This window comes from Pseudochaenichthys georgianus, chromosome 1 (genome assembly GCF_902827115.2).
Source record: "Pseudochaenichthys georgianus chromosome 1, fPseGeo1.2, whole genome shotgun sequence".
NCBI lineage: Eukaryota > Metazoa > Chordata > Actinopteri > Perciformes > Channichthyidae > Pseudochaenichthys > Pseudochaenichthys georgianus.
The window spans coordinates 5,531,240-5,543,056 of record NC_047503.1 but is presented as its reverse complement, the minus strand read 5'-3'; the positions used below and the strand labels follow the sequence as shown (position 1 = coordinate 5,543,056).

The 11,817-nt window shown below is 47.5% G+C and overlaps 1 protein-coding gene across 1 annotated transcript in view; it reads right to left on the bottom strand.

The window, feature by feature from the left end:
* Positions 1-216: 216 nt before the first annotated feature.
* LOC117451962 (endonuclease V-like) overlaps positions 217-11,817 on the bottom strand; it is a 180,580-nt gene continuing 168,979 nt past the window's right edge. Inside the window, exon 12 of the mRNA XM_034090356.1 lies at positions 217-496. Coding sequence (XP_033946247.1) covers positions 461-496 — 36 coding nt within the window. The 3' untranslated portion in view covers positions 217-460. The remainder of the gene's footprint in view (positions 497-11,817) is intronic.

Here is an 11,817-nt window from a genome sequence, read left to right as displayed (position 1 = left end):
GCCCCCCCTGCCCTTCTTTTCCGCTCTCCTTGCTGGGACCTGTCTGGCATTAGGCTGCCGTCTGCTGAATCCGACACATGTACGGAGTCAGTGACGACACATTAAACATGGCCACAATGTGACTGTGTATGTTTTGCTTTCACGTTAAATGTAAGATAAAGCACAATTGACCAACAGATATTGACAAACGACAAGCACTCTGAAGCGGACCAGGGACATTTATAATTTATTCACGAGGCTCCCGGTGTAAAAGGCTGAGCGACCCAAAAAAGTAACGAGAGCAGAGTATAAAAAGAGTCTGACCCATATCCAGTTTAGAATATGGGGTGAGTACATAAAAAGATACTGACAGTTCCTTAGCCCTCACTAAATCAGCTGGGCTTATAAAAATATTAAAAGTTACAGCACAAACTCTTTCTGAACAACACACTTTCTGTTTGTCTCCTGTAGTTGCTGGTCTTCACTGTTCTTGAAATGTTCCCAGCATTATTAAAACCTGAAACAAGAGAAGAAAACACAAAAATACAATTACAATATGTATTACTGCCTACAGTATCCCCAAAAACAAAAAATAACAAGATCCCTTAGCTTAAAGGGGTCCTTTTACGTGCATCTTGAGGTTAATATTTGTATTTAGTGTCTCTACTGTGACTTTATTCGTCTCATCCTGCCTGTGCTGCAGCACCTCTTTTCACCCTGATGTCCCATCTATCCAGGAGGTTTCACAGCTTTTATATCAATGCTGCTAAAAACACTCTTTCACTGTCCAATCCACTTTTAAATTCACCCTTTGTTTTAAAGGAGCCCTACATGAGAGGAATACTTCTGTATTGTGACTTAGGAAATGCACCGTCACAATGTGACTGTATATTGTAACGATGCATCTTCCAGCTCAAATATTATAGCCCTATTATTTGATACAACCTAATTAAACAATATCAGTACCGGTATATTAGCCTGAAACAAATATTTTACTTGTTGTAACTAAGTTACAAATATAGTGCCCATCGACAACATTGTTGAAATAGCATTTCCAACATTGTGAGGACATGGATTTCTGCAAGGACATGTGTCCTCCACTAAATCCTGCACAAAGCCTTGGATTGGATCTGGTTGTATTCAGATGATCTCTCAATAAGCCTCTTTTCATCAAGCATTCTCACAACAGATTCTCTCAGAGAATATTTGCCACAATTAGGGCTGTCAAGTTAACGCGTTAATAACGCAAACATTTTTTAACGCCACAATTATTTTAACGTTTGATTAACGCATGTGTATTTGTCCTCGGCCTGCCCCGTAGTTTTAGAGCCCAAAGGCTTGACGTTGTTGTTGTTGTTAGCTGGATGGTGGGAGATTCTAGTGAGAGATATGGAAACAAATAAAGGTGTTTTAAACAGCAAGCCATGCACACAGCTGATGCTGACAGCCCCGCTCCTGCCGCTCGCTTGCGGCAGACCACGCTTGAAAGTTTGCCGGGGAGACGCCTGGATAACAACAGCAATAGCTAAATGGGGGGCTACAGCTTAACATTGTGGAGGACGAGGGGCTGTGTTAGATAATTCGGATTGCATCCAACGTGTCGACTGCACATCACAGCGCATTATTTTGACCCACAGTGGGAACTTCAGTCTCTGCTTTGACTGGTATGAAGACAGAGGAGCGGCATCTCACCGACAACTGTAAACAGGCTTGTCTGTTTGAGCAACTGGCTCAGTGCAGAGAAGTGCACAGGGTTGGGAGAGAGTGTAAGAGAGAGAGAGAGGTTCCAGGTTGTTGTGTTGAGAATATTCAGGAGAATATTTGTCATTGTTCCAATGATAATAAACAAACATTTGCATAAAGCATATTTGTCCACTCATATAAGAGTATTACAAACTTTAAAAATATTCCTCTAAGGTACATTTAGAATAGATACAAAAAATTATTAATCGCAATTAACTATGGACATCATGCGATTAATGGGTTAGGTTTGGGTATTCAATATTTTAATCGACTGACAGCCCTAGCCGCAATACAATGTGACCTCCTGACATATCAAGAGGTACAGGAGTTAAGATTTTATTTTTTATTTTTCTTAATGCAGGAAAGGGAATAGATTCTTGTGCTAAGTGGTTTCGTATCTATGGTTACCTCCACCACTTGCTATATGTTCCTACAGTGGTGACCCTGTCCACTATCTCACAATCCTGTGCAAAGTCAGGAAACGGGCAGATGCTTCAGCAAAATGCCTTTCCTCTATCTTCCCCACACTTAAAGAACGAGTGCTGGACATTTGTCATTGACCAAGTGTGCTGAAACAACGAGGTAATGATGGTTCTAACTGATGTCCACTGGTCAGTGCAGTGAATGTCTCTTTTCTCTGCTGTTCTTAGCATTTTCACTGCTATAAAATTCATGGTACATGGAACGCCTGACTTGGAATTACGGAAGGAAGTATTGCTCAATGTTGGTAATGTGATTAATTTATGTTGTTATTGTGTTAAGGTTTCCAGATGAATAGTTAATGTTGACAGCCCTAGTTTAAAGGAAAGCATTGAGATCTGATGGTGTACAATATTTGTTCTTACTTAGAGGTGAGTTCACAACAAGGGGCTTGATGACTGTCAATATGAAAGCTTAAAAATGGACTACTGATAGACTTTGGTCCCCCTTAGCAGAGAGGCCCATAAGCAGCCTCTGTTATTATTCTTCCCCAGAGTGTGGAGGCCAGAGCCTGTCCAGTTAGCTTTGACCCTAGAGCAACACAACACAATGCCATTTGCGCTGAATAGCCACCCAGGTTGTTTCACTGCAGTACAGAGGTAATCAGCCCCAGCAAGTAAACGGAAAGAGAGTGACAGAGCAGTGGGGAGAAACGGGGGGTTACGTATTATAACCCTAGTATATACGCACAGGCTGAGCCCTCTACTGGACTCTATGGGTACTACTCTCAACCATGCTATGCGAGCGTTCACATACTGAGTTGCATAAACGTAGCCGGCCAATCGGGGCGAGCCTACCTGAATGCGTGTGCAGGCCCACAGTATATAAGGCGGCTACGCCTCCCGTCATCCTACACCCTTTTCAGCGAGCGGCATAGGAAAGACAGGGCCCCCAGGTAGAGTGCTCCGCCTGTGCTTATATACTAGGGTTATATCTCACACAGGCTCCGCCCTCTACTGGACTCTATGGGTACATTGGGTGGAGCCCTGATGGATAAACGCCCTGTCGTCCAACAACATCGACCCATCACACTGCCCCTGACCGGCCTTTGGTTAACAGCCACCGCACCCTCACTTCCTCCCATCCGGTTGTGACCGTAGAGAAGTCGGGGCCACAGCTTACTTGGCTGGGTAGAGCCTAATTGGTCTGAACAAGCCCATAGCTCCACCCTGCAGGTGCCAGCGCAAGTGACTAACCCCCTAATCCCACCAGGAGCGTCTGCGCTGCGCTGCGGCGTTTTTAGCGATCGCGGCCACTCTAGTCAATGGGTGCTATTCCACCAGACCCGCTGCGCCGCGGCTCGAAGCGTCGCAGAAGCTCATCGCCGCAAGGAATTTCAAAAATATAGGATGAATCCTATTTTTGACGCGGCGCAGCGCAGGCAGGAAGTGGAACGTTCATCCAACAACTGCGAGGCTGCACACATGACGCTCCGCTTCCGCAACGTTTTGAAACGCGCCTGGTGGGTTATGATGCAGGAGGTCGCAGGAGGAGCAGCGCGTCGCAGCGCATACGCTCCTGGAGGGATTAGGGGGTAACACTGCGCACTACGTTCCCCCAGGTCCCTAAAGAGCATGGGGAGAACGCAAGTGCACCATGTCCCCCACACTCACACACGCTTACCTCGTGTCGAGTGTGCTTGGAAAATAGTGAGGAAGGCTCTCCCCGCCTGGGGCTTACTGCGCACCACGCCTCCCGGGTCCCTAAGGAGCACGGGAAAACATAAATGCACTATGTCCCAGGGAGACAGCCCCCCCCCCCCCCACCAGTAATGTGTTGCCCCAGCACGCACAGACGATGAGAAGGAGCCATACATGTCCAAGAGATAAAACCATATGAAGGGGCCTGGCGTAGACCAAGACCCCGCTGTGCATATGTCCTCCACACTCACGCCGTTGAACAAGGCTGTTGACGCAGCCATACCAGTACCACGTGTAGAGTATGCACGGACCCCCGTGGGGAAGGCTCTCCCCGCCTGTCCATAGGCATGTGAAATGCACTCGCAGAGCCATCCTGTCACGCGTTTCTTGGACAGAGCTTTACCGACCACACCATCCCCAAAGCACACAAACAGCTGTTCAGTGCGCCTCATGGAAGCCGTGCACCCTACATAACATGCCAGCGCACGCACCGGGCAGCGGAGGTGCAATTTAGCCTCCCTGTCCCCAATATGGGGTGGAAGACTAAAGCCGTCTAACTGTATAGCCATTGACCTGAACAAACTCCTTAGGTTCTTGGGAACGAAGGAGGGGTTCAGTCTGAGTGTCGCCCTGCTACGGTCACCCCGGATCAAAAGGCAACTCGGGTGCACCGACAGAGCGGTCAGCTCGGACACTCTCTTGGCCGAAGTCAAGGCAAGCAGCAACGCTGTCTTCCATGCCAGTGCCTTTAGGGAGGAGAGCTCCAGAGGCTCAAATGGTTCTGTGACCAGAGCCTCGAGTAGGGATGGGTACCGAGCCCCGGTATTAAACGTGCCCCGGGGCTGAATTATTAAAGACCGTGGTACCGTTAAGCTCCGACGTTATCGCTCTTTTTATTAGTACTGGAGACATGTACAAAATATATGTCATATGTATTATTGCTACACAAACATTATATTGCAGTTTTAGTGTCGCCAACTCCGTTTCTAATACGCAAAAAGACTGCAAAATGCGTCTATGATTATTTTTTATATCTTTGATCTTTTGATCTTTGAAGTGTGGTTTGGCCCTGACCTGCCTTCCTGTGCTGTGCTCAGGTGGATGTGTTTGCGTACGGCATCATCCTGTGTGAGATCATCGCCCGCATCGAAGCTGATCCAGACTTCTTACCCAGGACAGAGGTACCTGTCATGTATCCTCCTCACACACACACACACACACACACACACACACACACACACACACACACACACACACACACACACACACACACACACACACACACACACACACACACACACACACACACACACACACACACACACACACACACACACACACACACACACACACACACACACACACACACACACACACACACACACACACACACACACACACACACACACACAGAGGAGATGGTGGAGAGAACTAAGCGCTCCGAGGTCTGGTTAAACGTTACCTGTCTCGATGTGGACAATCCTCGTCAATAAGAGTTTAGCATGTAAGGGCGGTAACACGAGCAATTTGTCACGATTGTCATGTTATGTCACGCTTGTAGTTTTGTCTGTGTTGGTGTTTTTCTTGTCTTTGGGTTTCCTGTTTTATTGTGTAAAGTGTTCACCCCCGTTTCCTGCCTGTCTGCTTTCTGTCTGTTTCCCCTCCATGTCATTCCACGGTCTGTGTTCCTTGTGCTGCTCGTTGGTGTTGGATATTTTGGATTCTGCCTTGTTTTGCCACAGCTTTAATTTATTTAATAAAGCTCGCTTTTCGTTATTCTGCATTTGAGTCCTACCTGCTTCACCCATTCGTAACAGAATGAACCGACCAAAAATGGACCCAGCGGATATGGAAGATTTTGTGTTAGATCTGTTCGATCTAGACTTTTCCCTTCAATGTTATCATGCCGAGTGGAAAGGAACTTCTTCTAGAAGGGACAAAGAGGCTATTCTCGAGAGGGCACGAATGGAGGTGGCCGAAATGCCTTGGTTGAGGAGTTCGTTGCCGGAGTGGTTACAGCTTTTCACAAGTTGTCCTGAGGACTGGTCGGACGCTTCTAACCCTTTCCTGGGATCCAACTACTGTCCTGTTGAAGGTCCACAGAGTCTCCAAAGAGCCTCTAGGAGACGCAGGGCCAGGATTCCAGCCCGTGCTCCAACAGCCATGATCCCGGCTTCAGTTCCGGTTTCCACAGCCATGGATCCATGCACCAGTACCGGCCCGCAGAGCTATGTTTCCTTGCTCGATTACCTGGCCCACACAGCCATGGTCCAGGCCTCTGTTCCGGTTCCAGCAGCTCCAGTTCCAACCTCAGACCTTTTCTCAGGAACCCGTCTGGCCTTTGGAGGTCCACGGAGCCTCCAAAAGGTCTCTGGAAGATGCAAGGCCAGGATTCCAGCCCGTACTCCAGCGGCTCCGGCTCCAGTGCCGGTCCCAGCAGCCATGGTTCCGGCCCCAGCAGCCATGGTTCCGGCCCCAGTCCTGGTCCCAGCTGCCATAGTCCCTTCTCTAGTCCCTTCTCTAGTCCCATCTCCAGTTCCCTCTCGAGTCCTCTCTCCAGTCACCTCGAGTTCTATCTCTAGTTCCTACTCAAGTCCCGCCTCTAGTCAATTCCCTAGTCCCATCTCTAGTCCCTCCTCTAGTCACTTCTCCAGTCCCCTCTCGAGGTCCCTCCTCTAGTCCCTCCTTTAGTCCCTGCTCTAGTCCCTCCTTTAGTCCCTCCTCTAGTCCCCTCTCTAGTCCCCTCTCTAGTCCCACCGTCTACTCTCCTGCCGGGGGTCCTGCCAATCCTATGTCCTGTGCCGTTGGAGGCCCCGCCGACTACTCTCCTGCCGGGGGTCCTGCCAACCCTTTGTCCCGTCCCGTTGGAGGTCCCGCCGTCTGCTCTCCTGCCGGGGGTCCTGCCAGCTCCTTGTCCCATCTCGTTGGAGGTCCCACCGACTGCTTTCCTGCCGGGGGTCCTGCCAACCCTTTGTCCTGTGCCGTTGGAGGCCCTGCCGACTGCTCTTCTGCCGGGGGTCCTACCAGCTCCTTGTCCTGTCCCGTTGGAGGTCCCGCCGACTACTCTCCTGCCGGGGGTCCTGCCAACCCTATGTCCTGTCCCGTTGGAGGTCCCGCCGACTACTCTCCTGCCGGGGGTCCTGCCAACTACTCTTCTGCCGGGGGTCCTGCCAACCCTATGTCCTGTGCCGTTGGAGGTCCCGCCGACAACTCTTCTGCCGGGGGTCCTGCCAACCCCTTGTCCTGTTCCGTTGGAGGCCCCACCATCACCTGTCTCACCGGGGGTCCTGCCAACTACTGGTCCTCTTCCGTGGGGGATCCTGCCGAGGCCTGTCCCACTGGCTCCGGTTCCTGTTCGGCCGACACCGGGTCCTGCCCGGCCTCCGGAGCTGTCTGGTCTTCGCCCTCGAGCCCGGCCCCCTGAGAGCCGCGGTCTTCTCCCTCGAGCCCGGCCCCCTGAGTGCCGCGGTCTTCGTCCTCGGGCCCGGCCCCCTGACTCTTCCTGCCGCTGCTTTTGCCCTAATGCACGGCCCCCTGAGTTTGCCCGCTGTGGCCTTCGCTCCTTTTTGAACTTTGCCTTGCCCCCAGGCCATCCACCCGAGACCCCCTCCTTGGTCTCTGCCTTTCCCCCGGGCCGTCCGCCCGAGACCCGTCCTCCAGACCCCCTCCACCCACCCTTTCTTGGCCCTAGTTATGTGTCCTCCCTCCGGTCCCCCTCCACCCACCCTGCTGGACCTTTTTTTGGGACGTCTGGGATCCGTCCCTTGAGGGGGGGGTTCTGTCACGATTGTCATGTTATGTCACGTTTGTAGTTTTGTCTGTGTTGGTGTTTTTCTTGTCTTTGGGTTTCCTGTTTTATTGTGTAAAGTGTTCACCCCCGTTTCCTGCCTGTCTGCTTTCTGTCTGTTTCCCCTCCATGTCATTCCACGGTCTGTGTTCCTTGTGCTGCTCGTTGGTGTTGGATATTTTGGATTCTGCCTTGTTTTGCCACAGCTTTAATTTATTTAATAAAGCTCGCTTTTCGTTATTCTGCATTTGAGTCCTACCTGCTTCACCCATTCGTAACACAATTTGTCTAAACATTTAGCAAAAGTGCTCCACATCCAGACGAGAAATGCACCGGGTTCCACTGTCTTTCTAGCAGCTCTGTAGCTCCATCCACGAGTAACGTTTCCACGTCAGGTGTTATGTATGCTAGCAGCAACACACAGAGTTAACTCAATGATACAAACATGGGTTAATGATCAGCTATTCTGTTTACAGTTCTGTTATTAGATTATTTAATACGATTTGTTAAAACATTGTTGTTTCTTTTGATGGGAAATAATATGTATTTAATTGAAATAAAAAGCAATTTTTGTTTTATTCACAATTTGTTTAGTTAGTATGCCTTGTTTTTTTCTCCAAAAGTACCGTTAAAAGACCGGATCGATAAGCGGTATCGATAAAAGTAGTAGTACCGTTAAAACCTTAACGATACCCATCGCTAGCTTCGAGCACCAACGGCAGGTCCCATTGCGGGGAGGAGGCATGCACCACTGGGCGCTGTCTCCTGACCTCCTGCAAAAAACGCGTCATCAGCGGCTGACTGAAGGCTGACCTGCCGCCAAATCCCTCATGACAGGACAAAATGGCTGCTGCATACACTTTAACTGTGGAATGAGCCAGCTCCCTGTCCAGCAGTATCTGTAAGTAGGACAGAGCCCAGCGTACACGATAGAGGCTCTAGACTCCTTTCTTCACACCACCGCTGTAACAGGTTGTGGTGGATCCTGCTCTAGCTGCCTGGATAGTCTGAATAACTTTGTCAGAAAATCCCCCCTGTCTCAGCCTGTCCCTCTCAGGAGCCAAGCCTGGAGAGGTTGGCCCAGAGTGGGTCACCTTTTCCTTCTTATTCTTTCCTCTTCTCACGTTTATTTCCGTCAGTTGTTTGTCCTGCTCGCTGAAGAGAAAAAGGATGACAGTCAGGAGGCGTAGCCGCCTTATATACTGTGGGCCTCCGTGCGCATTCAGGTAGGCTCACCCCGATTGGCCGGCTACGTTTATGCAACTCAGTATGTGAATGCTCGCATAGCATGGTTGAGAGTAGTACCCATAGAGTCCAGTAGAGGGCGGAGCCTGTGTGAGATATAACTAGAATCACAGCAGCGTGAGAAAGAAGGATAAAACCAGTAGAAATGGTGAGCCGTTTTTAAGTTACAGGCGGCCACAGTGGCGGTCAAGGTGCCGAATGGGCAATAAAGGGAGAACGTAATAGAGTTGTAATGGCAAGAGAGTGGACATTACATAAAGCTGACTCAGGGTCAGTGTTAGAGGAGAGAAGACGAGGCCCCGACAAGTCCTAAGCAGCACTTTTTGAACATTTTCATAGTAGTTATACATTACATTTCGGATCCGGACCCAGACGCCGACCTATACGGACCCGGACCTATAATCAATACATTAATAGGGGATTTCAATTTTGACGAGGCGATTCTATTTTAACCGCCTGCAGTGAACAGGCGTGTTAGCGGCAGACAGGAAGAGACAAATAATTACACACGGCGCTCTCCAAGAAGAGGAAAGTGGACAGTGAGAACAGAGCTTTTAACCCTGAGTGGACGGACTCATTCATGTTCATCCTGCCCACTGGGAGCACAGAACCAGTGTGTCTCATTTGTTCAGAGACCGTGGCGCTCATTAAAAGTGCCAAAACGCCACTCTGAGACAAAACACAAAGTGTTTGACCAAACATTCCCTCTCAAGTCAGAACTGAGGTCACAAACAATAAGCAGTCTCAGAGCCCAATATGATCAGTCCACCAGGATCAAGATTAAAACTAAATATCGTTCCAGGGCAGGCTAACCGAGGCTAACCAATGAGCACCTGCATGTGTTTTTTCTCTAACTGGACCTCGTTGAATTGTAGTACCCCTGCATTAGGCGGTTACATTACTCTCTCTCTTCTCTTGATTGCCCTCTCTCTCTTCTCTTGATCTTCGGCATATGATGATGGCACCCCATCATTGACGTAGAGCTGTTGAGGGCAGGACCTTTAACCTCTATCTGAAGTCTGCAGCATGTCAGGTGGAGCGATGACATCATCGTGTTCCATGACACAGGTGTTTACAGTTGAGCTAACGAGGTGTGCAGAGATCACAGGTTTCCATTGTTCTGAATGAGAGATGAACCTCTTACATGTGAACGTTTTGTGGAAGAACAGTAACAGATATCTGTGAAATTTCAAAACGTGAAGCATGTCAAGGAAGTTGAGTATCTGAAGTGTAATTTTTGTGTAGTTTCGGGTTAATAATGTGGCCTTTTTGGCAGTTTAACTAAAGGTGTGCGGCTGTTGCTGTGAGGAAATATCAGCCTGAAATTGCAATGGGCTTTAATGGAGGAATATTGAAAGTTTTTGTCACTTCATGCCCTCGAGAGGCATTTTGTTTAATTATTTTTTGCCTAATTATTTGTCATTTTTCAAGCTATGAGATGTTTTCCTATGTTTGTCATGTAAAATTATGTCTCAGGAATGTAGGGTTTGGGAATTATGGCAGTTTAAAAAAAAAAATATGAAGGCAAATTTCAAGATTTTCTACCCTCTAGCTGTGACATCACGCACTCTAGTTAATGTTAAAATCTGAAGAAAACCTTGATAACAAGGTCTGAACAATGTTTAATATCTCTAAAAGTAAGAATCAGATTTAAAAATTGTTTAACACGAATACTGTCAGAAAGATGTGTAACATCTTAAAGTTGGAATGAGGTTTCTGAGTGAAAGTATGAATAAACAGTTAGCAGTTGAAGTTGCATGAAGATTTGTTGAAGTCTGAAGAATTTCTCCATTGACTTCAATGGTTAAAAATGTAATGTATTATGGGATGTATCTCTGGAATTATGAAGTTATGAATGAGAAAAGTAATAGCCATCGATTCCCGACCGAGCTGAACGTTTTGATGTTTGAACGGAGTTTCTGCGAAGTGGAATATGGGAGAAGAAGAGGGCCAAAATAAGTCGGCGGCATAATAATAAACGTTTTGTCCGTAGAATAACATATAGTTGAATGCTGTATCAGCATTCCCACTAAAAAAGGTGTCCAGTTTGAAGTCAGCGTTGACCATTTTTGTTATACATCCAAACTGAAGCAATGATACTTTCTTAGTTATTTGAACCCAAACCAGGATCCTTTCCTAAACCTAACAAAGTAGTTATGTTGCTTAAAATAATTTTAAATACTTTATTCCAACAAAATGTACATACAAGCGTCACATGTGTACACAGTGACATTTTAATTGAACCAGTGACCCCACGGTTCCCAAGTTCTTACGAAATAAGCTACTGCTGCACTAATCATGCAACTGCTTGTATTGGTGTGTACACGATTGAGAGGGTGACCACAGTGAACTCCCAGGAATAGTAGAAAGGCCACCAAGAGGACTTCAGAAGTCAGGTGAGCAGGAGAAAAACATTTGTGTCCATGAAACTGAATCAATTGCTAGATCAAGCGGTTGGTGTTCACAACAACATTTGTTAACCGGTAAAACAATAATCAAAACTTCAAGAGTAATATCTAAGTTGCAGAATTATCCTTTAAGGCCTTTGTAGTCAGGAATGGTTCAGAAACCCTGAGCGAATGGCAAAGATCTCCAAACAACATACACTCCTCTGTAATGAATAAGTAATGAGGTGAAGTTCTGTACTACAGTCAAAACTGGCAGAATGAAGAAACTGATGAAATGCAGGAGGTGGAGAAATAAAGAGTTTCATTTTCTGATCTTACACTGTGAAATATGAATCTGGAAAAAAGGTAGATCACCGAAAAGGGATAGTTTTAGTTTGATCGGTGCTTTTAAGAACTGCATGTCAGGTTTTGAACTCAGTATCAATCTGCTCAGACAGGCAAATCATTGCTGTTTATGTGAAGCACAGATGATGTCAGATGGAATGGTTTTTTCAAAAAGTAACCAATTTTTATTTATTTCAAAAGAAAATCCGAC